Raw genomic sequence first — 26,185 nt, 5'->3', positions numbered from 1 at the left:
TGGTGCTTGTATAAAATGATGATAAAATGAATAAGATGAACAATAATTATATTATTATTAGACCACTGCTTGGTTGAATTTCCCATTGTCATACATTCTATAAAACTTGGAAAAACTCAACACTAAGTCCAATGTTTTAAAAGTTGCCCAGCCCAAATTTCTTATTGCCTTTCACACATACAACACAGTGGGAGGTTCCGCGTATACATGCTTTCACAACAGCACCAAAATCCTCCAGATTATTCAGGCAAGAGGTTGGGCAGCCCGGTGCAGCAGACAAAGGCAGGATGTGACGTATTAACTCCGCTGCATAGATCACATGATTTTCTTTACAATACACAGACGTCAGCCCTTATCATTACAAACTCTTTGACATCTCCGTCTTTGTCTTCTACTTGTAGACACTTTTTCACTGTGTCGCATATTAGATTTGTCATCAATGCTTGCTTGCCTTGAATCCAGCGTTGAATTCTCCTGGATTTCTAAGGATATTATACTATGAGGTTAGGAGGACAAAATTTGCACATTTAAGTTCACATATGCACCTCCTACGGAAAGCCTCTTAAGAGACAGAATGTATCCAGGTGTCATTCCCGTACTTAAGCTGTCAGAAGAAATCTACTCAGTCACTGTTGATCATTATTATCATTATTTCAGCAACCTGATCGCTCCACTGCAGACCAGCTGATCTGTTAGAAACTGGAATTACTGACCTCTTTAGCTTAAGCAGCTAAAACTGGGACAAACTTCTGTAAACTTCCTTAAATCCTTAATGTTAGATTAAAGTGATAGTTTTCTAGAGGTTAGTAGATAATGAGTGAATTTTCATTTTTCTGTGATCTATCCCTTTAAGGTGAGGTCACTTTCCTTAAAACTGGTTTTACCTGTGCCTTTGTAGTTGATGGCAGTTTTTTTTATGCGTTTTTTGTCAACTTTTCTGTTCATTTGCTAAAGCACTTAATCCATCACTGTATTAGGATTTTTATTCAAGAAAAACCTAAACATTATTGGCGGTTATACTGAAACAACACTGCTTATTGCAGTAAGCAGTAAGTTTCAATGTCTCAATTTTAATTGCTCACCAAAAATTCTAAACCATTTATATCACCTGTCATTTTCTATGATTACTTTTCATTCCATTTTACTTTGTGAAAAACTCTCAACAAAAAAACAATCTTCAGTTTTCAATGAAGAAAAGCAAATGTTCAACTGGCAGAAAGGTACTCAAATTTGATAATATAGTAATATGTCATCCATTAACAAAAACAATACATACAGTTGCAATCAGAAATATTCAACCCCCTCACCTCAATAGACATTATAGTGATGTGGATGACAGATAATGACAATAAATGACAAAAAAAAACTCATCAAACAACAAAAGATATTTATTGATGCGTATTTTAGTTATTTTGACAACAGAAGTTGACTTAACTTTGAAGTTCAAATGAAAAATGTAACTCTTTCAACACATGTGCATGTGCAGTATTATTCAACCCCCCAGCTTCAGTACTTTGTGGCGCATCCTCTAGCTTTTATAACTTCTAAAAAATGTTTTCGGTAAGTGTGGACAAGCTTCTTACACCTCTCGATTGGAATCTTTGCCCATTTTTCAAGCGCAAAAGCCTCTAGATCAGTGATGTTTGATGGCTTCCATGCTGCAACTGCCTTCTTTAAATCCCACCAAAGATTTTCAACCAAATTTGAATCTGGTGACTGTGAATGCCACTCCAGGACGTTCCAGGATCTTTTTCTCAACCAAGCTTTGGTGGATTTGGAGATTTTGCTTTGGATCATTGTCTTGCTGGAAAGTCCAATGATCACCAAGGTTTAATTTGTCAACAGCAGGAATCACATTCCTCTTTAAAATGGCCTGGTATTTCTGTGAATCCATGATGCCATGTACACAATAAAGATTTCTAGTTCCTGCCACAGAAAAACAGCCCAATATCATCTTTGACCAACCTCCATGCTGGACTGTGGGGATGGTATTCTTCTGGTCATAAGCCTGGCCTTTCACACGCCAGACATAGCGCTGGTCCAAAAGTCCAAACAGTTCCAGTTTGGTTTCATCAGTCCATAGAACTGTCACCCAAAACACTGTAGGCTTATCCAAATTCCTCCTGGCATATTCTAGTCGACTTTTGATGGTGCTTGTGGTCAAGAGCTGAGTGCGTCTTGAAGCCGGCCATTAAGTCCTTTATTATTCAGTGCATGTCTTATAGTTGCCACTGCAGCACTTGTACCAACCTTCATCAAGTCATCCTGTAGGTGTCTTGTAGTCACACAGGGGTTTATCTGAGTTGTTCTGACTAAGTTGCTGAGGGTCCTTGATGAAAAGCTGGGCTTTCTTCCACGGCCAGGCATGTTTGAAGCTGCTCCAACAGTTGTAAACTTCCTTATAATGTTCCCAATTGTGTCTCTTGGAATATCATTTTTTGGGGAATTCTTCTTCTACCCAAGGCCTTTCAGGTGTGATGAAATAATCTCCTCTCTCAGCTTTTGTGTAAGCTCCTTTGTCTTTCCCATGATTGCAACTCACCTTGAATACCTTCATGGGTGGGGTTTATATATGCATCACAGCTGAAGCAAATGAAGGATCAGTATAGAGTTTCCAAAGGCTTAATAATGTTTCAACTCAACTTTAGGACAAAAAAAACTGTCAGACAGCTTTAAAAACAATAATTTTATATAGGGGTTGAATAATTGTGACATGGCTATCTTAACAAAATATACTGCTACACACAAATACTACATCATGCATTTTCCGTGTTGATTTTCTGTATCACTCAAATCATAAAGAAGGCATCAGAAGCAGAATCTTGATCAAAGAACAAGATTCTGTCTACTTTAATTGATAAATCCTTTAAATCTTTGGGGGGTTGAATATTTCTGATTGCAACTGTACTTGCTACACCTTCTCAAATATTATAACCTTTTTTTTATACCTTTAAACCAAGATTTGTAGGTTGTTGATTGGTGATATGACAAAATACGAAGTTTAAACACCTGAGGTAACCTGAGATGTGTCTTAGTAATTATGTTTAGCATTTAGTACAGGCTGACCAATTAATTTAAAAATGTGTAAATAGTCTAATTAATTTTCATGAGTTGCTGATCAAAAACTGTTATTGCCACCACAGCATGAGTGTGTTTTCCCATCAGTGCTTAAAGTTCAAATGCCAGAAAGGTAAAAAAAAAATTGGGTTTACGGAACACGTTGTTAGCAGGACATACAAGCGTGATAAATTTCCGTTCGTCTTTTGTCAGTGAATACGTCTGGGCCCATATGCTGGACTACAAAGCTACGTGAAAGCAGCATTTAAAAAGCCAGGCCTACCACATTAAAGCCTATAACAATCTCTGTTCATGGTAAGTTATCACTCTCAATTAATCACCTCCCACAATGGGATATCTGATGTGTTCAAGCCCCCTGAAAGCTGCAGGTCAGGCTGAGGGCAGACTGACTCTCAGTTCCCCATTCTCTGTCCCCTCACTTCCCTTTCACTTTATCACATCTCTCAGCCACTGCCAACTGAAGTGCCTTTACATTTTTCTTATTCCTTGCACTTTCTGAAAGAATGAGAGAGTCAATCCAAAACAAACACAGAGAGATAGATGTAGGTGCTGGGATATGGGTCTTTTTGTTGAGCAGAGGCCTCTGTAGTCTGACTGGCTGGGTGACTGGCTGAGAGCCTTTCTGCCTGATTAAAACCCCTCCCTGATCATTCCACTGTGTTTCACAGGCTGTGTTAGCCTTTGAATGGTATTGTATTGTTAGGGTGCTCCTCATTCCTGCACTGCTGAATAGGTTTAACCACTGGTTTAGATTCAGTTACACGGTTTTGGTTGAAAGTGTCCCCCTCCCACTGCTTTGGACTCCATGGTTCTCTTGGCTGACCTGTTTATAAGCTGCAGTGGAAATGTCATGTCGCCCCTCCCATGGGCTGGACCTGACATCCACTTTGATAGGCAACAAAAAATCACTTTGGTTTGGGATTCAACCAATGGCTTTTTTTAACCACAATAAAAAGCCTATTTGTTGTGGAAAAGCAGAGGATGCTGTGATAAACTTCTTTACCATAAATTGGGCAAGCTCTGATAAGCATTGTTGAAAAGGATTCCTTAAAACAGAAACAGTTTCAGTAAAAGATTTAAAAGTTTTATTGTATTAAGTTACTTTCTTTCACATTGAGCTTATTTAGTTTTTTTTCATTTGAAAATTGACATGAGGTTTATCTGCAAACATTGTTTATGTGCAGTAACAGTTTTTTTTTATGTAAATTAAACTTTAATGCACATTTAGCATACGAGATGAAACCAAAAGGGAAGGGGAGAAAGAAATAAAAGAATATACATTTTTCAAAGATAAAAGCAACTGGTAATAGTAACTGTATCATAAAAAACATGTTATTTTTTTCACAACAGAGCTGATTACTCCTATTAGCTACTCTAATAGTGTTACATACACCTGTTCACTGGCCATGCTGAAACCGTTTGGAACCCTGAAGTATGCACACATTGTATTAGATGCTTTCAGCTCAGCTGGAGTGGAAAACAATGTTGATCAAGTCACTGAAAGCCAATGGAAAGTCAATGGAAACTCAGTAGCTGTTCTCAGACATGACCAGTGGGTAAAGTCCGGAAAATTGGGTCCGGACTTTATCCAGACTTTGCCTTTCACACATGCTCAACACGAAGGGAGATTCCCATCACCACAAATTCACAGCAGTAACAAATCCTCCACGTTATTTAGGTGAGAGGTGGTGCAGCCGGCTGGAGCAGACAGAGGCATGAAGTATGGTATTAATTCTGCTGAGGAAATCACGTGATCATGTTTACAGCACCCTGAAACCGTCATCGGCTCTTATCACCACAAATCCTTCGTTGGTGTCTGCTATGTGTGTAACTCCACTTTTTCACCTGGAGATATTTGTTTTCTTTTGGGGTTATTTTCATTTCATGTGTGTCGCGTATTAGAAGCATTATCAGTGTAAGCAATGATGTTACTGTATAACAAATATGTGAAAATATGCCAAGAGAGATGTCAGTTGAAATAGCTGTGCAGCTCATTCTGAGTTTATAGTGTTTGAAAGGGGGATTTACTCAGCTCTGTTCTGGGGCACGGGACCATCAGGCTTCTTTTCTCTGATGATCTATAGTTATAGCACGTTAGACTACATCCAGAGATGTAGATGTGTACATATAAACTACATCACCATAGTAGAATACTGTAAAAGGTACTTTAGAGTAAACCTTTTTTTCCATAAACCAGATTAAAATAACTAAACTTTCGTCCATATGTTTTTAGAGGCTATCATTATGGACATAAAAAGTCAACTTCGAATACATGCAAATGTGCTCTAATTGAGTACAATCTACATCTAGTTCAAAATAGGCTATCAATCAATCAATCATATTTTATTTTTATAGCCCATAATCACTAATCACAATTAGTCTCATAGTGAAACTTGATGGCACATAATTGTATCATCTGCATGAACCTATACGTAGAGTGGCAGTGTGTGTTGGCGCATTCATGACCAACAGGGACATGGCAAGGTGATGTTCATGTGGTGTGTCTTGACACAGTGCTGTCATTTCTACACTTTGCATTGTTTAGGCCCAGACTGTGCATTTTCAGACATGACAATTAGACACATAGGTGAAATTACTCAGTTATTGGTTACAAAAAGCCACAGAGGAATTGTTTTCCAGGTGGCTCATTGTAACCCATGAGCGGTCACATGTGGTACGAAAAGACATCAGACAAGATATTGGCCCTAATTCTACATGCAAGGTATTTGGAGAAATGTTTTGTCCTGACTGCCAGGTTAACTGGTGAACCAGCTGGCCATTCTTCCATCCTTGTCACCTCTGATACCACCATCTCCTTCCTCTTTTTCCGGTTGGCCTGAGACCAGAAATGGTAAATGGATTCTCTAGTGTTGATGACCATGCAAAAGGCTATAAAGGATCAAGCTGCCGACCGTCTGGTTAGAGGACGACCACTCTACCTCCATCCGAGGTCTGCCCTTCTGATTCGCTGATTTTTATTGTCCACAATACTCTCTGGTAGGCTGAAAGCAACACACCTTGTACTTCCTTGTACGGTAACAACCGTTGTTTTCTTTACCTGCTGCTTGGATCATGATCTCTGCCCATACTTTTTTTTACATGTATGTATTCATGCAGCCGAAATTAGCGGGAGGCAAGAGGTTACACTGTTGCATTACCACTAAAAACAACACAGTTAAATTATTTACTACCCATTATTTACTAACAGTTATTGATAACTGGACTCCACCTCCACCATTCTTATCCTTGTAGCAACACTTCCAAGAAACACAATGAGGGGCAGGGAGGAGGGCATAATATAGACCGTTCTTTATTTGGCCAGATTTAGCGTGGGGGGGAGCCAAAACTAAACAATCCCCCCCCTTAATTTGATACAGCCTCTGTGGAACTGCATTTGGAGATCTGAGGGCTCCCTGTTGTGTGGTAGGAGACAGATTGTCAAGACACACAAATAAAAACTGAGATTAGTTTTGTCTCTTTGAAGAACTGGACTTGTCAAACAGGAAATCTTATTTAAAGTAACACACTTCAAAGTGTTTGGTAAAAACACAAATAAAAATGTGCACAGTCTCTCACACAAAAATGGACACAAGACATACCTCTGTTCATATCTCATTAGTTTCCTGTTGCCTTGAAAAAGGACAAGCCTATAATCAATTATTCGTTCTCTCTTCACATGGCTGTCAATTAGCCTTTCCAGTGACTAGTTTTGTAGCTGAACCAGCTTCCCTCCTCTACTTACTACACTTTTTACTACTAATAACCTAATAACAACGCTTGATTAGACATTAATTAGACAGATACATTATACTCTAACTGAGAACATGATGGAGTCCCAATAAAATGTGACTTTTGACTTGTGGATTTTACCATAGACGTTCACTTCTCTTTTGACATGGTCATGTAATCTTAGGCTGCATCTCGTCTAATGGGTAGATTTTTCGTCAAGCAGACAGAAAAAAGGCACACATTTAATTGCATTATAACGATATAACAACAACATCCACATTAAACATTTCATACATAATGATACAGCATATTGACATGTTAAAATCTTTATCCAAATTGTTCATGTCTTTTTGTAAGAGCTGAACACAAGAGAACAATTCATGATGTGTTTGTTCTGTAACCTTGTTAGGGTTAGCTGTGTCTACAAATTCATATAGAAACGTGTTTATCAGGCAGGGGTCCGGGAAATGCTGTATCTAACACCATTTAGACTTGAATCATATCAAGGACGAAAAAGTCAAAATAACTCTATTGCTTTACATATCAACATTCAGTTTGTTGTAATTAATAGGAACCAATGCTTTTAGGAAAGGTGGAATAAAACTGTGTTAAAGTTTTAATTAAAACATACTTGAAAATCTATCACATGATTTTTACTAACATGTTAAAATATTCGATAGACAGTCTTAAATGCTTTAACTAAATAATAAATCCGGATTCAGTGACGGCAGAGCTGAATTTCATATTCTGCATCTAAGAAAGAGCAAAGTGTAAAGAATAAAAACTGTGTTAAATGTGGCTTTTTGGGGCTAAATATATATATAGTCAGTGCTGGCTTAAAAATTCTAACACTGATTTGATATAAGGTTCTTAAAGTTTGTAACAATGATATACTGTGCTTTATAAAAGGTTTTGTGTGCCCCTCAGGCTGCTCTCACACATCAGTGGGTCTCCATGGTTACTGACTTGAAACATATTTTACAGCCTGTTGGAGCAGCTCAGGAGGGTTTCCTTCTTCACTTCTGCCTCTCCTTTCACAACCATACTCTATTGGTCTGCAAGAACAGCAGATATAGTGTCCGCACTGAGGATCGCTTTAAAAGTAATTTGTTTCATTTGTAAGTGGATAAATAGCAGTAGCTGGTTGTTGGAGGCTTCCTGCCGAGTTTGACCGCTCCTGGGTTAATCACAGTCCCTCTGAGGCTGAAAGCTTTCCCAGTCAACACTGGCCACCAGCCACTGGAAGCTCTGGCTTACAGCACAGCCAGCTGGGGTTCAGCTGCAGGGAGAGGAAGAGGCAACTGTTAGATGTATTTTTTAAACCTAATGATAATCACTAAATGTATTCCAATCCGTATATACTGTATTTGCTTGGCCATTTCCATTTAGTTGTATTGTTACCCATTTTATCTATACCCTATGTTTCAGAAGAAAGGTTGGAAGTTAAAAAAAAGTTAGAATTACACAAATGTTAATACTTATATTTAGTTAGCAGTGAATGACAGACTAGTTAAAGGGTCTTACAGAACCAACCTATTAACAGTTTATATGAATTTACATTGTTATACAATTGTACATAGATAATTGTTTTCTGTTTTCCTGTAGGCAAATGTTTTTTTTATATTGTCAATCGATAATACCCCCTCTCTCTTCACATTGGCTTTTAGTAAGTAAAATGAACTTATTAAGACAAAAGAAAAACGGGAAAAAATGTCTTAATAAAAAACTTACTAATAATAATTAAACATTCCTCCCCGTGTTAAAAAGTAGCAATTTAAAACTCTCCATATTGGGAACTTTGGGGAAATGTTGGTTCCTTTTAGTTCTTGTTTTACATCTTAAATCCGAAAACAAACGGTGATTCTTGTTGTTGAAAAAAACACATTAGCCGTAAAAAAGTTGTTATAGTTATCCTTAGCTTATTTTTCCAATAGTCACAGAAGAACTGGCACTTGTTAAAGAGAAATACGTGGCTCTCAAGGGGACTTTAGGCTGAAAATGTGATTATTCTGTTTTAAAAATACACACAAAGTGGTTTATTCGCAGGGACTGTAAGTGTTTTGATCCGTTTATTTAACTTTGCTGACAGCACGAACCACGAAAGACTGTTTCACTGCAGTATTTAACAAAACAATAAGCAGCCATTTCAACAGCAAAAAACTATTTTCTGCATGTTGCTTTTGTTTTTGATTGATTTGACGTTCGCATAATGCTGACTTTCTCCATCCCATCGGCTGACTGAAACGGCCTTTTTGTGCCACTTGACTCCGTCTTACACACTCAGCTGCATTTGTCTTGCAAATACATCCCCGCTGCGCCTCGTTCAGACGAGGAAAAGAGAGCAGTCGGACATCAGTGAAGTTCAAGCCAGCGAACAAGCGGAGAGGCTGTTCCATGGCAGCCGCTTTGTCGATATCAAAACGGAGAGCTGGTGAAAAATGATGCATGCTTTTACACCTCTGAATCCTGGCAACTGACAGAGTGGGGATGTTGGGTAACTTAAAAAAAGCACTCCCCTCCCTGGCGACTGAAGTCAGTGTTGGAGGCGAACAAAGGAGTCACGGTATAACCGGGTTGAGTGTCCTCCAGCGCACGACGGGGATCAGCAGCGCAGAATGCAGGAGATGGATGGTGACGCACACGTACAAACGGCCGTGACCTAAATTAGCATTTTAGTGATTTATCATTTGTGGTTTTAGTCGTAGATTTTTTCAGAATTAAAAAAGAAAATCGACCATTTGTCAGTGCATTAGGGCTGCAGGTTTGGAGCTTTTCTGCAGAACATTTATTTGTGATCGTATGAGGATGCTTTGCTGGTAAAGGCCTGAGCTTTGCCTGAAAAATGCAATAACTAGTTACGAATATTTGTTTGTTCAGGCCTATTTATTTCTTGCTCTTTGTCCACTGCCTTGAAATCCGCGCTGACATCAGCCCAGCCTGGTTCATTTCAATAGCTTTTCAAAGGATCTTAATCGTGAATAGACTGTAATATTTCATGATGGGGCACGCAAAAGCTGTGCACAATGCCTCTCATATCCACTCTGCTTTCAACCGCAACAAAGATCATAGCAAGACGTCTTTGTGGCTAATTCAGTCAAAGGCGCATCTCCCGTGCTCCAGCGTGGAGGTCAGGCCGCCGTGTTCCGTCCACCAGGGGGGTTTTCAGGGGCTAAAGGCAGCCAGCTGGCTCCAACACACCGAAAGAGACACACACACACACACACACACACACACACACACACATAGACACAAACACAAAAAAAACACACAAACACATACACACACACCCACACACACACATACACGCACACATGCCATTCAGTTATTTCTGAGGCCCGAATGCAAATAAGTGAATGCTCGGACTGACTGACCCTCACTGAAGGAAAGATGTTCAAAACAATTCCTGGTTTTATCAGACAAAGATGACATCTAATTCCTCCAATAAAATCGACCTGAAGGATCACTCACCTGTAACTTTTGCCGTGGTTTCTGTATTTGTCCGTCTATTTATGTTTTTTTTTTTTCATGTAGTTGTTCTCACTCTTGTCAAAGGTTATGGACAGAAGGCAGAGGAATATGGGCCATACAAATATATTTATTTTATTTTGATTTGAAAATAATATAAAATGAAATAGAACGAAATACAATTTAATTAAATAATTTAGGGTTTGGAAGGATGTTATACGAGTGAGTTTTCCAACAGAATAGAAAGGCATTGCCATTAGGTACATACAATTTTAACTCTAACCAAATGCTCAGCATATCGAGGTACCAGACGGAGAACATGTTTGAATCAATTGCAGTAAATCACAAAACAACAACACCCTACATCCGTCTAAATCACTTTACTGTTTTATGTTGAGATGCCAATTCAACATATTGTGTGTTGTCCTTGACCGGACACGGGCTTTTCATAATCACATCCCTGTTCTATATCCTGAATTGAATTGATAGCAAACTTATATTGGATCATTATAAATCTATCAGGGGAAGCGTGACGTCAGGCCGCACTAATGGAATGTTGCCTATAGATTCACACAGGGAGCATTGTCAGACCATCAATCTGGCTGGTCATCGTCACTTCACATATAACCCACGTCTTAAAAATACAAGGAACTGCTCCTGTCTGTTGATTCGACAGATCAGGAGGCTCTCGTGAGGTGTGAGCTGCAGCCAAGTGCAAGTACATTCAACCTGTGGACGACAGGCGCACTATTACGCAATAGTCAGTCGAAACTGGAAACAAGCATTCAGCTTTACGCATGAATGCACAAGCGCCTGGGATCAGAGTTTATTGAGGAATATTATTTTCACTGGAAGTTTTGTGGGTAGAATTTTAATTTGACAAATTATATGACAAATTATTAGCCATACCAGCATACATACATTCACTAACATTCCCATTTTATTTGTACAATAAAATGGGAATGACAGCAGTTTTAAAACACACTATTCATCATTAAGATGCTGAAAAATGTTGCTGTCATACTAATCAAGCTTATTATATTCTAGCTTCCTCCTACAAGGTCCGTAAAAAGTTCAAATTTTGTTTTTACGTAAATGTGCACTTACGTCAGCCAAAGTATGTCCATGCGCTTCACGGATATTCGTGCGCAAAAACAACAGCCAAATCCTAGGTTATGCATCTCCGACCAACATCAGTAACATACAGTAACTTCCTTAAACTGCGCGGTCATGAATGCCATTAAAAATCTAACCATTCTCTTATTATTTTCCCACTCATTCTTCTGTCTGTGCCACTCATATTTTCTCAATAAGAGAAGCTTTGCGTGCGTCCCGCACGTGTTGCTGGCGCATAAAGTTGGAGCTTTTGAGAAGTTAAATATCCCGGAAAAAACACAAGTTAGTGTCTCAAGGGCTTCACGTGGACAAAAGACCAGCGCCTTAGCACCATATGCTTAATGGCTACAGCCGTCCAGCCTTTATTAAAGGGAAAAAGTGGCCCTTAAAAGTTGGAAAGGCTCCTTTATTTGAGTTAGATGGAGCACTTGCGCACAAAACCATAAGCGCGCATTGCCATTGACTCGCCCCTTTCTCTCTCTCTTTCAGGAGTCTGGAGCAGCCACCGTCATCGCCCGTTTCACTCCAACATAAGCTTTTCATCACCCTGCTTTGTTCTCAGTGAAAGTAATGCTGCGAATCAAAGAGATGACAATATTTTCCATCAGCTTGGAGACCCAAGACAAGAGCCCTCGAGCTTTGGCAAAAATCAGGGCCGGTTATTCATCCTGTCACTCCGCACCTGTGGTCCCGCATTCAAAGTATACAAACCTGTCCCTATTAACATTAATTATTCACAAACAACACAAAGGCTGAAATAGAGCAGGTTGAAGTCTGTTTATGGCTTCTAAATGTTTTATTCCTCTGAAGATGTGCCTAAAGCTTTTTACTCGCCTTTGCTCGCACCGAGTGCCGTCTCTCTTTCAGCCTTGAGTAGCCCTACAGTTTGGGATTTTACAATCGTAGCATCTGCTTAATCTTATAAATGAAAATATGACACAAAACATAGCGAACAGAAGGTCTGATAAATCCTGGTAATGAGTGATCAACGCGGGAAACAATAGTGCAGGATGGAGAGAGCCGTATGGTTCCGGGGGCATTTGGGCAGTTTGCTCTCTTGTGGAGAAAGCGCCAGGTGATGGCTAGAAAATCGCCGTTCTGAGGCGGAGAAAACATCAAATCCACCTCCTTTCTCTCTTTGAAAAAAATAGAAGACATAAATTTAATTGGCTTATCAAGGCTCGGCAAAGGCCTCGCTGTTAATTGGCTGGCGGCGCACAAAACAAACGTGGGGACATGTTTAGCCTGGCTGGCCAGCGCTGCTCTTTCAGCCTGGTGTCACGTCATTGAAAATGTGTTTTATTATTGCAAAATGTCATGCTCTACAGTTGCCATATTGTGTCCTAGACAAAGGCTGATAGAACATTAAGACGTGGAAAACGGTGCCAACCCGTCTCGAAGACACTGCAAGGGCCTCTCTCTTTGCTTGCTTTTAGGCAGCTGCTGTCCAGAGACTCAGGCGCAAGGACATGAAAAGAGACAACGTTTGAGCCACCAGGTGCATCCCCAGAGAACACGGCAGAGAGCGTGCCTGTTTAAGCAGGACTTGGAGGGGCTCATAAAGGTGTCATTTAGATTGGAAGGTCACATCTGAAGGGAAATAGCACACTAGAAGGGTGGACCTAGCTGTACCCTCCCCTTGCCACACAGCACCGTCTGCTTCTTCATCTGTCGGTAAGAACACATCAGACACCTGTTGTTAGCTAGCGGTTCACCGCGGCCACAGCTGAGCCATTTTGCCAGCAAATCTGTGTTATTGGCAGAAAAATAGGGTTTCATACCTCCACTGATATATAGGGCCTGATGACATTTTCTCTTTATTTATTGTTAATAGCCTACCATTTTCTTTTCGAGCTGTGGGTGCAATCTAAAACACAGCCACGGATGCATTAAGGTTCTAATCGACGCTTTTCTTTTCCTTTTAAAGACATCAAGAAAACCGTTAATATCAGGATGACTGCATCGCAAATAACAAATGCCTAAACATAATAGAAGACAGTCGACTCATTGATAAGCTCCCTGGCATCGTTATTAGTAGGTCTTCAGTGGTGAGCAGAGAAAAATAATAACTAATTTTGTTATAGTATATTAATGTTACTCCTGCAAGCCCATGTCATGAAATGTATTTTTAAGAGTTAGAGCAGACGACCTTAACCATCTTTTTATTGATAAAATAAAACCACTATGAGATCATATTAAAATAAAATAAAATCTGAATAGAATCTAATTTATTTGATATCATATTTTCTATTATATAAAAACATATTTTAGTCTTAGGGTTACTAAATAAAGGTATAGTTGCCTAGCTGTTTTCTAGTATTGTATTGGCTTATAAACTTGTTTATGTCCATAGATTTGGAATGTAAATCTAAAAGGATCATTCACGATTATAGTACAGATAGTACGGGGTGGAGAGGGTAACGGGTGTTTTTTTACTCAGAAAAGTTGATTGCATATTAGTCGTGAAATATGACTGTATCAGTGTTCATCGTGTGATCAGAATGTACCTCACAGTTTCTGAGATTCATCTAAATAAATAGTTTTCCATCTTCGCACACGCGATGTGTTCAGCGAACTTCTTTGCTGTCTGCCCTGTACTGTAGGTATGAAAGCTGTCTATATGGTGAATCAGCGGCCTTTGAGCTCAGCGCCGAGCCTTTCTCAACCAAATTACCGCTTGGCGTGGCCCATAATGTCCAGGCCTGCCGAGAGCTGTAGAAAATAAAACCTTTCACACAGTAAAATGGTCGTGTCCTTTTAATCCGTGCCAAGCCCGTAGCCGTAGTGACAAGATAGTCGGTGATATTTCAGCCTGTCCTTTACGCTTCGCTGCGACCGCACCAAAGGATGCTGAGGAGCTCTGCTCTCCGCTCTCCAAGAACCATCAACGCAACAAAGACGTTAAGGTGCGAGAAACTACAAAGCTACCACTGTTTTAACCCAATGCTTTGCTGCTGCACAATCAAAGAGGAACCATCCCTCCTGCAAAAGAGATGAGGTTGCCAGCATTGACTCCCTAACATTTGACTTTCTAATGGCTTTAATGGGATTACAAGCTCCTGACGCGCTGGTAATGAGAAGCGGACGGGGGGGGGGGGGGGGGGAGAGAGAGAGAGAGAGAGAGAGTCTGTGTGTATAGAAATATAAGATAACTCACCTGTTGTGTGTTCAGACTTTCAGAATCCAAACTTTCCGCATCCGAAGATCGACCTTGCATCCCTGCGTTTCGCGTCACGCCAGTGTCGTGTTTGCAGCTTTTAGGAAAGCACGGTCCATATATGCTGCATGGGGGGGGGGGAAGAGAGAGTTCGTGCGGAAGTATTGGAGGGATCCGCTACCACGGGAAAAACTGTCCTGGCAGCACCTGACCGTAGAGAGCAGCATTCAACAGATTCCCACCATACTGCTGCCGGCGCTTTCAACACATTCAGCTGTTGTTGGAATACAGCGTCTACGCATCAGCGTATTGATGTCAAACCATTAGTTTGTGTTAACTCTCTGCGTCCCCCTCTACTTCTCAGAGTTGGACCTCCCTATGCCCATTGGCAAGGAAACACCATTGGAATAGGCACCATTATGTAGGGGATGAGGAAAAACGCGATGTTTCATCGGGGTGTATTTTATAGAGAAGCTTAGTTGCAATGTCCAACCGAATATGTTTTTGCTATGATCTCCCGGGAGGGAAAATAAAGAGTGATAGAATGACAGGTGATTTGGCGTGTTTTTTCAAAAAAGGTGATGGAGATTAAGTCGACTTTTGTGTTCAAATGTCAGATGAGCGACACTTCGTAAAAAATGTGTGTGTAAAGACAAATGGTTAAGCAAAGAAAGATCGTTTTTATCAACAGGTGCTTTTATTTGCAGGTTGTATATAAATATACGAAATCATTGTACAATAGTATACAAATAATTTAAATTCAGTAGAATTAAATTAAAACATATATTATCACTTGTGACAAAATAAATACATGACTGTCAGTTGCATGAATTACAAAGAAATTATCAACATGATAAAAAAAATTACAACATTGAATACAACAACTGAACTCTGGTGCTCACATTTTCGCAATTTGGCTAGAAGTGCATGTTGAAAAATATTAACTTAATGCACTTCTTAGTCTTCATATTTACAGTGTGCGTTGTACAAGGCTCATCAGATGGACTGGTAATTGGCCACAAGGCTGAGAGGAGGCTCGTTTTCAATATCCGTGTGGCCCGGTTTGTTGGGCCGTTTTCTCGGATCTTCCGGGGTCCAAACCTTGGTGGTGCGGATTATGTTCTGCTCCCGGAGTTGTTTTTCATCCGACCATGACAGAGAGTGACCGGCCAGCGGAGGCAGCCCGTAGTCCGGGTCGCTTGGAGAGGGAGACCCTGAGGGAAAAGAAGAACATGAACATTAGCCTTGACACTTGTTTTTATATCTATATCTACAAACTATTATTGTCGTCCAGTTTTTCTAGACCAGGACCATGCAGGCTTTTACTAAGTTTAAATATAAATGACTGCATGTGTCAAAACTTTGGATCAGAGGTCCTTAGAAAGACAACTGTACTAACATTTTTTTACATAGTTTCGTCATCACTAATGGGACTACACCGCATTATTGGTCGGCTAAGATATTTTGATGGACTTACTTGTTCCCCTGTGACAGATGATAACCTTCTTGGGTTGCACGTGGATTTCAGTGCTGGAGTTTTTGATTGGCAGATCGGATTGCACAAGCTCGGCAAGGAAGTTGATGTAGCCGATGGCGAGCCGCAGAGTGTCCACCTTGGACAGTCTCTTTTCGTAGGGCAGAGTGGGGATGTGGGTGCGAAGACCCTCGAACGCGTCATTGATGGACTGCATACGTCGTCGCTCCCTGACGTTGGCCGCCTGTCTCAAGTGCTGCATCTCCCTGTCAGACCGCATTCGCCTCCTCCGCTTTAGTAGTGGTCCGCCGTGATGGCCCGTCTGTGGGGACAGGTCCGACGTGCTGTCAGCACAGCCGTATGAGAAGGTGGAGGATGAGGAGGAAAAGGACATGTTGCCGATGTCGTAGTCTCCATCATTAGGCGCTGCTCTGCTGCAGTCGTCTTTGCTGTAATAGTCTTGGAAATGACTGGTGAGGAAGTCGTCGTCGTCCAAAAAGTCATCAGTGTCCAAGTGTCCGTCTCTTGACGAGTGGTCGGTGAAAAAGTCGTCATCGTCGAAATAAGGAGGAGAGGAGAAAGAGTCGAGTGCAGAGAACGGGTCCAGCACACTGTCCATCTTTGTCTGCGCTGCTTCTTTTTTCCTGTGGTAACAACGACACCCTGTTTCCTCCGTGATCACTGCTCACGCTCAACACGTAGTTTTAGTTGAGAACCGGCACGCGAGGGTTGTTTATAGCGACATCCATTGTCGCGTGCCGTTCGCCAGTAGAGCCAACCAATCACAGCTCTGTCCGAAGGCGCACCTCGAGATATTCTCCGGGCATACCCGCCCCCTGAGCTCAAGTCAGCATCTGAACTGAGCTGCCTACTCTCCTGGATTTGTGCCTATACAAATCAACCCTTTAACAAACAGCTCCGAGCCAGTCAGCAGCTTTATGACACAGACTTGTAGACACAATGTAGCCAGCTTACGGACACGTTCCTGACAGTCATTTGTCAGTCTGCAATGAAGAAAGTGTCCGAAATTAGGCGTCTTTAAACAGACAAAACAGTCAAAATACGCCCAGCTCAGTGAACTAACTTCCTTTTTGACATATCTGCAGGATGAGAAATGGTGACACGTTGAGGAAACTGCCATGCAAAGTGTTTCATAAATGTGCGCGTATTAATCAATAATGATGATTCGAAAGAATTGCAACCTGTCCGATTTCTCAACATTTCTGTTTGTATTATTATGAATTACCAATTGATTTTATATGTATATATTTTTCGTTTATAGGCTAGACAAATATTTGTTTTATTTACAAAGAAGAGATTAAAAACTGATACTTCTTCATACTCGCGCAGTTTGACATCTTAGCTGTCATACAAACGGGTTAATGATAGTCATTAATGTTTTACATGACGAACACATAAACGAGAGTTCAATTTGAGGCTGCTCTCCCTCCAGTGACCCGGTGCTGCGGCGGGTGATGTGTAACAACGCGGTCATTTGTCCCCTAATAAGTGGGTAGCACTGCCGCCATAAACACATTTACCAGTAAAGTGGTCGATGCGCCACTTGTGCCAGCCAGTACAGCTTCGTTTGGGAGAACTGGTTGACATTTAAAGGCACAGTGGTGGGCCTCGGGGCGCGCGCCTCTTTGACACATCACACGACAAATTAACGCTCCTTGGTATACCAAGAGAAGGCTGCCTACTGGTCTGGGGTCTGTAAGTATGCATCTATTCAGTCCATTGAGTGAATGGGTTCACTTTGTTCTGTCGAGAAAGGGGTGTATTTGCCGGGCAGGCTGCGTGTGCATGCACTGCGTGTACGTGGATAATGGTGTTAAGACAGGATGCTGACACACGGGCCGTGACCGTGGGAAGACGACCACTTGCGTTCCCATCGCTGGTCAATGCAACATGTCGTGTTATAAATTAGGCCTGTGCTGCTGTCTATAATAAAGCTGTAGACCGCGTGCCTCAGAACAGACACACAATACACACACATCTCGGCACCAACCAGGTGCTGAACACAACACCAAACACTGACAGGAGCCTGCTGCAGCATCAACAGGAGAGGCCTCCAACTGGCTCCCACCAGCTTCATGTGCATGGATTCCTCTTCTTCCTATAACCGAGCCGCTATTTGACCTACAGAATTGCTGCTTTAATAACCCACACCATTCTTCTCTGTCATCCAGTCATTAATTGGAATAGTCACAAATATGAGGAATATGGTGTCACACTATGACCAATTCCTCAGCACCTTATCGGTATGACGAAATTTTTGTGCATTGTAGACGGTTATTTTTCGCACGCAGACAGAATGTGATACTCAAGTACAGGTGTTTATTTGATTGGAGCCAACATGCAAAAATGGGGCTGGGGTTAAGTTAATTAATAAATGCGATCAGGTAATTACTTACAAATAGTAAAAGACTGTTAAATCAAAGTTGATGATGCATTTTTTTTATAAAACCGTTGACATTATAAATTGATATGCAAAAGAAACTATTATCACTGAGATTTGGCTAACGTCTGTTGCTTGTAAACAAAACGTCAACGAAAATAAAAAGAATACATTACATGCCACCCATTCAAAATAAAACGATTCAATGAAAAAATTAAAGTCACTTTTGTAGGTCAGGATTTATTTTTAAGAGACAATAGATCCCAGCAGTTTGAAATATTCCAATATCGAAATTTAAGATCCAAATTGTCTCTATTTGTTTTTTCATTACTCCCACTTTGGATTGTCTTGTTAGTACTGGTTAATGTCAGGGATACATTTTTGGTTCGACTTTCTACAATGAATGGAAGTCAATATAATGTCCTAATAAGGATGATTGAAAAAAACCTATGTGTGTTCAGCAATGACGTGTTAGAAAAGTGTATACCCAACCCCTCACTTTGCTGAAAACCAAATGATAATTCGAACCATGCAGGTTTTTAATGCACCGTGACTGTGCGCTCCACGCCGTCCTATTGATGAAAGCGCTGTGATTCTGTACGGACCGACCTGCGCGAGCGGAGCAAGTGTTTCGGTTCCCATGTAGCTCCTCGCTCTGCAGCATGCAGCAGGCTGCATGGTGCACACCAGGGGTAGTGGTGTCGTATACTGCTGTTGGTGTGTGTGTGTGTGTGTCAGGGGGGTTAAGCAGATGAATAAATACAATCAAGTTAATTACTTACAAATAGTAGTCGCCTTTATGATAAAGTTTATACGAAAGAGGAACTAATATCACAGAGAAGTGGCGTTATCTTCTGTTCACTGTAAGTCAAGCGTCATCGATAAAAATAAAAAAACAAGGAACATATTGCATGCCCCCCTTACAAAATAATAGGATTATATAAAAAAAATGAAAGACACTTTTGCAGGTCAGGATTTTTTTTAAGTGTCAAGAAATCCCAAATAGTTTAATAATCACGATAGACAGTATTTGTTTCCTGCTCTTAATAATAATATAAAGATCTCAATAAGTCTATTAATTTTAATTTATATTTAATATGAATACTATATATAGAATTATTTGCCTAACATTTTTCATCACATAGGTTTTTTCAGGAAACAATCATTGAATTTATATGAGACCTTTTACATAGATCTCAATTGTTCCTGTTGCACAGGAACCTGAATTTCAAAGAAGCTATACAGTTTCATCTAATTTATGAGACCGATTTTAGAATTAATAAAGTGTGGTGGAGGCTTTTAGATTTTCCAGGTGATGCCACAGGGTTTATGGGCACCTCGCCTATCTGGCAGTGGAAAAGGAAAACCTGAAAGTGAACTAACGCTGACAAAATGTGAGGAGCTAATCCTCCCTGGGAGTTATTCAGTGGTAATCCCTGTAATCTCTTTTACAGGGGATTATCCATCTGGATGACAAAAACAAATTAAAAGGATTTACAGAACAGTAATTGAACAACTTGATTAGATGAATCCCCAGGCCTCACCATAATCTTTAGTTGTTTGTCACTTATGGTAGCTGCATTTAATTGATTCTTGGTTCATGCCCTTTAGATTTCTTTTAATAACCAAGGTCAAATTTAGGTGAGATTGTTCCAGGTAAATAGTAGGTATTTATATGGGCTTTTCCAGTCTTGATGACCACTCCAAGCTCTTATAATACAGTATTTCATTCACCCATTCACAGACACATTACATTGCACATAGAGTGCATATATATGCAGCACTTTTCTCTATGAGAAGGGGTAATTTGGCGTCAAGTATCTTGCCCAAGGACACTGACCTTCTGGTTAGAGGTCAACCACAAACCCCTGAGTTGCTAGGTGGCAATGTTCTAACAGCATTCTACCATCAAATTTGGGTTTTTGTTCATTTTAGAATTTTTAACAGTTATACCAATGAACCCACCTACGGAAGTTGTTAACACTTTCATATGGTGGGTTGGGATACTGGCCACAAGCTAAGTATTTCTTAAACTGTGACAACACTGAAAGCATGGTCACATTGAATTGTAGTAATTATGCACAGATAAATACGTGATTTCATAATACAAAATTTTAATTTCTGCTGTCATCTTGTGTGTTGACATCTCTGGTGATTATCATGATTGGTTCAACAACTTCTCTACTCAGAGTATGTATACAAACTTTGATAGATCTGATCACATGCGTGCCAATATCAGTCTCCAGTGTCAAAAATTAACACAATGTACATGCACACTCATGCACCCTGACGTCTGCACCCTTAGCTTAGATTTCAAGAATTTGTCTCACTTCATCCTGCTTCAAAACGCTACATACTCACAGGTGATTTTAAGCTGTTTGAGCTGCTGAATGTCTTTGACAGACCTTTGTGGGTTTGTGGGTCCTCAGCAACCTAACAGCACAAGTGAGGTTCTGCCCTCACACTGATGACTGTTTGATTTTCAGTACAACCAACAATACCCAACCAGAGACATTGTCTGGACCAACCAGCACCATAATTTCTTCCCACCAGATAAAATATACTGTATAAAAAGTAGGTCACAGGATGTCAGTATTCGAGCTGCTGCCTTGGCAGCAGGGAGGCCTGGGAATTCTGTCACATGCAGTCAGGACGCAGACAGCACATGGACAGACTCATGCTGGCCAGGCGTTCATGTCACACAATAAGGTGGATACACATACTGATACCTTCATATTTCATTTAACAACACCCATAGTCAAGTGTGTTTTGAATTTTCAAACATTTCTGCACAAATAATTACACTTGTAATTGAAGCCCAAACTTCTGTCTCACACTGTGAGCATTACCTAAGACTGCACCTACCTGCAATGTTGCTTTCAAATTACAGTATAACATGCCTGACAAAATAATTCCATTTACCAGGTAAATAAAATAGCACTAAGGAGAGCGCATATCCACCAAGGCCCAACAGTCCCCCTATGAAACCACATTTAAATTGACTACATCGAGATTTTTATTTTCAGGTCATGCACCGGCCCTCCACAAAATCTAGTGAAAATCGGTTGAATCATTTTTAGCATAATCCTGCCAACAAACTAATTTCTTACAGTGCATACCTCTGCGAAGGCTAATGCGTTTTATCATCATGTTCAAGCAGTGTTTCCTATTAATTATGTAGACTATGGTGGCCTGCCATTATCTAATTTGACCCACCAGAGTTCATAATGAACCAAAAACGTGCTATAATGGGTACTTCCACTAGTTGATTGTATCTTGCTTACAAAAACGAAACAAAACACAAGCTTAAAAATAAAACATAGAAATGGCATGACTAAATGTCTGCTTGATCTCACATTACTGAAGATTTAAGCATTTCTGGTTCAATTAGAAGTTCATTGCCCTGCTTAATGACACCTAAACAGTAGCTGTTAGAGGATAGGGGTTATTTCACCGTCTTTCCCCTGCCAGACACTTCTAGGCAATTTAGAGATTCAGACTCACCATTCCGCCTCTTTAACCTCTTAACAAACACATCACAATTAGACCAAAAACCCCCTCCCTTTTCCTTTTTCCTACAAGATGATAAGTATAAACACCCCTGAAGGCTATAATATAATCCTCAAAAGTAGTTGAGGGCGCTAGTTTGGGAGAGAGTGGGGGGGGGGAGTCAGTCTGGGGGGTTAACTAACTCATCTGCTGCTTGCTCTAATTGATTTGGGCATTAATCTGGTGGCTCCTGATTTAGCCAGGCCAATATGTGAAGAGACTGGAGAGAGTTTAGCTCTGCCTGGGGGCTTCTAATGACTGAGAGGAGGATTGGAGAAGATTAGACGAGATTTCTCAGCGTCTGGTATGATGAATTCAAAAATATAAAAATAATTACTGTTTGTCTGCCTGTCTGTTGGAAAAGATCTGGTCAGGATCCAGGTTTGCAAGCAAATGTGGACACGTATACGGCAAATTCAAATATTTTAAAGTTTGGTCTTCAAGGGGAGCTTCTGGGGCCCTTGTTTGGCTCCCACGTGCTTGTCAATGGACTCTGGTAATCTTCACCGGGATTTATGTGGTCTCTTTTACCATGTATAAGTGTCCTTGCCAGTGTGGGTATAGATCTTGTACTGGAAACAATGGGGATCTATGGTGATCTTGAAAGTGTTGTAGATATCATCGACTACATGTCTGTGGTCCTTAACCAGGATCTAGGGTTTACAGGATTTTGATCCGGAGGTATATTACTTTGTTCTAGTAGTCTCCTAGACAACAGGTGCTCACAGGTACCATACTTTTATTTCATATAAATTCAATAAATCAATAAATTGTCTTGTGCACAGCCTGGCTTCTTTCACGCAACGGACCAACTCTTGTCAGTAGCACCCTTCTCTGTCTGTAGCAGCTATACCAAATATTAGCAGGGGAGGGATATGCTAACTGGAGTCAGCTGTTGTAATCAAACTTCTGCTGCAGCTGGAGGTGCTTAACTGAGCCACCTCACCATCACAGCCACACTTTTTATATTTCATTTAGCTTTTTTACACTTGACATTTTTTGTAAAAAGCTTTGAACTTCTCACTTTCCAAACTTGTACTGTTTAGGCGTGGATTATATATTTGCAGTGATGAATGATGATCAATTATATTGGAAAGCTGCTAAGAGGTAATCACACTTTATTGTTCATGCAGTTTTCGGGGATGTGGATCTCATCTATTTTTTCTTTCCTTATCTCAGCATAAATAACCCCAGGGAATCAGTCCTGTACACTATTGGATATGCTTTGGATATGAAAAAGACTCCCCTAGATACGCTGGGAGTGGGCACAATAAATGTAAATGTTTTCAATTATTTAATTCGCAATAAAAGGCATTACTTATACCACATCTGATTGGCCAACTCTACTTCTCCGGGTGTAAGCTCGTCCTCGATCACTGCAACGGATTAGCCGCAGTCCCCCTTGAAGTCGCCATATCTTTTATGTTTAATGTTCATCTGATAGAAAAGGCCAAATTATTGTTTTACCAATGACGTAACATGAGGACAATTCTTTTCTAACCTTAACATTAACATCGTTGAAATTAATGCAAAGAGCGGCCATTGACTAGTGGTTAGAAAAGAGGGACATCAGACTGGAAGGTTGCTGGTTCGAGGCCACGGACTGGCAAAACTTACCTGGACCGGAGGATGGACCAGGTATTAATATTTTTTCATCACTCCCATAATTTCTATGTAATCATATCTGGGGGAGCGGAGACGCCAAACACATGTTCTACTTTTGCAACATTTGAATGTGAGTTGTTTGACTGAACTTTATTTGTTTAGCACTTTTCATTACGAGTAACCAAAATGCTTTACAACCAACAATATAAAATGTAATAAAGATACAAATAATAAAAGTCGTAGACATCATACGGTAAAAGGTAAAAGACACATAAAACACATAAAAGACACATAAAAGACACATAAAACCGGCAACTAGTCTAATCTCTTCTGGCAAATTGTTTCAAAGTGTTGAGGACCTCACGGCAAAGGTTCTATCTTTGTTTATTTTCAGCATTGATTTTGGAATGACACTTTACCATACCTGCCAACATCTTGTCCTATTTTCTATAAAAGAAAAAATGTATAAACAGTTAGCCAGTACATAGGATGCTAAAACATATGGTTCCATTTTTGGGATGTGCCATAAGCCTAGTGTGAGCATTCTGGATTAGCTGTCGTTATAAGAAATCCAGGTACGTGCCTTCGAGTGCTAAGAGACTCTACAGGGACAAAGTGGAATCCCATTACAAGGGCTCCAACACTAGGAACATGTGGGCCGGACTGAGAACCATCACAGACTACAAAGCCAAGACCAGTAGTGCTGATGTGGTGTCTGCATCTCTCCCAGAGGATCTGAACACTTTTTATGCACGCTTCGAGAGTAACTCCCCGGCTGCGGAGATCGAAGAGACCCAGGAGGACTGCTGCCCCCCAGTCATATCCAGGGCAGACGTGTGGAAATCCCTCAACCGGATCAACACACGCAAGGCACCTGGACCTGACGGGATCCCCGGCCGAGCTCTCAAGGTGTGTGCAGATCAGCTGGCAGATGTGTTCACATACATCTTCAACCTGTCACTGCTCCAGTCTGTAGTCCCTGCATGCTTTAAGAATACCATCATTGTCCCTGTTCCCAAAAAAACAAAAATCCTCTGCCTGAACGACTACTGCCCAGTAGCACTCACTTCCATCATCATGAAGTGCTTCGAGCGGCTGGTCCAACCATTCATCACCTCCTCCCTCTCTCTGGACCCTTTTCAGTTTGCCTACAGGTCAAATAGGTCGACTGCAGATGCCATCTCCCTCACCCTCCACACTGCCCTCTCCCACCTGGATCAGAGGGACACATATGTGAGAATGCTGTTCATCGACTACAGTTCAGCATTCAACACCATCGTGCCCCTGAAGCTCGTCACCAAGCTCAGAGACCTTGGGCTCAACATCGCCCTCCGTGATTGGATCCTGAACTTCCTGACGGGCAGACCACAGGCGGTGCGGATCGGCAGCACCACATCCTCCACCCTGACTCTCAACACCGGGGCCCCCCAGGGCTGCGTGCTCAGTCCTCTTCTGTACTCCCTGTTCACGCATGACTGCGTGGCCACCCACAACTCCAACACCATCGTTAAGTTTACTGATGACACCACTGTCATAGGCCTGATCACCGGCGACGATGAGAAGGCCTACAGAGAGGAGGTCAGAGCCCTGACATCTTGGTGCCAGGACAACAACCTCCATCTCAACGTCAGCAAAACGAAGGAGCTGATCGTGGACTACAGGAAGAGACGAGGAGAAGAACACGCCCCCCTCTCCATCAACGGGGCCACGGTGGAGCGAGTCAGCAGCTTCAAGTTCCTCATGGTCCACATCACTGATGACCTGACCTGGACCCATCACACAGACTCCATCAGAAAGACGGCCAGACAGCGGCTCTTCTTCCTCCGCAGGCTGCGGAAGCTCCACATGGACTCCAGGATTCTCTGCAACTTCTACAGATGCACCATAGAGAGCATCCTGACTGGCTGCATCACCGCCTGGTATGGCAGCTGCACCGCCCTGAACCGTAAGGCTTTACAGAGGGTGGTGAAGTCTGCCCAGCACATCACCAGGACAGCGCTACCATCCATAGAGGACCTCTACACCCAGCGGTGCAGGAAGAAGAGCAGCCGGATTATTAAAGACCCCTTTCACCCCAGCCATAAATATTTTTGCCTGCTGGCATCTGGCCAACGGTACCGCAGCATCCGGGCCCGCACCACCAGGCTCAGAGACAGTTTCATCCCCCAGGCCATAAGACTTTTAAACTCCTCTTAACTGCAATAACTCCATCAAACTAGCACCGTGACCTATTTGCATATTTGCACTTCTGTTTTTTTATTTTCTCCTCAGCTGTTCATATATATTTAGATATATATACATTATTTCCTATTTTGATATTCTATTTTATACTATTTCTCTTATTTTATTGTATTGTGTGTAATTACTTGAGCATTGTTAAAAGAGAGCCTGAGACTCAAGCATTTCACTAATGTTATTGTTGTGCATTTGACAAATAAAAATCTTGAATCTTGAATCTATAAACAATGATATATAGTCCATTAATGTGGACGACCTGGTGTCGAAAGTTGAGGTGGTGTCGTTGGAGTAGGTTGTCCAGCACTTCCCCTCTTATCCAAAAAGAGCTAATGACAAATGGCTACAACATACACTATCTAAAGGCACTTTACAT

General features: G+C 41.1%; 1 protein-coding gene across 1 annotated transcript; it reads right to left on the bottom strand.

The window, feature by feature from the left end:
- Positions 1-15,232: 15,232 nt before the first annotated feature.
- On the bottom strand, positions 15,233-16,760 carry ptf1a (pancreas associated transcription factor 1a). The gene is made up of 2 exons (XM_062404590.1): positions 16,023-16,760; positions 15,233-15,759 (listed from the first exon to the last, which is right to left on the bottom strand). Exons 1-2 carry the CDS (start codon positions 16,636-16,638, stop codon positions 15,542-15,544), a joined length of 834 nt encoding a protein of 277 aa, XP_062260574.1. The 5' UTR covers positions 16,639-16,760; the 3' UTR covers positions 15,233-15,541.
- Between the last annotated feature and the right edge of the window lie 9,425 nt (positions 16,761-26,185).

The sequence above is a fragment of the Platichthys flesus genome, chromosome 14 (assembly GCF_949316205.1).
Source record: "Platichthys flesus chromosome 14, fPlaFle2.1, whole genome shotgun sequence".
Lineage (NCBI taxonomy): Eukaryota > Metazoa > Chordata > Actinopteri > Pleuronectiformes > Pleuronectidae > Platichthys > Platichthys flesus.
The sequence above is the reverse complement of the archived record's forward strand: the minus strand, read 5'-3'. Positions and strand labels throughout refer to the sequence as shown.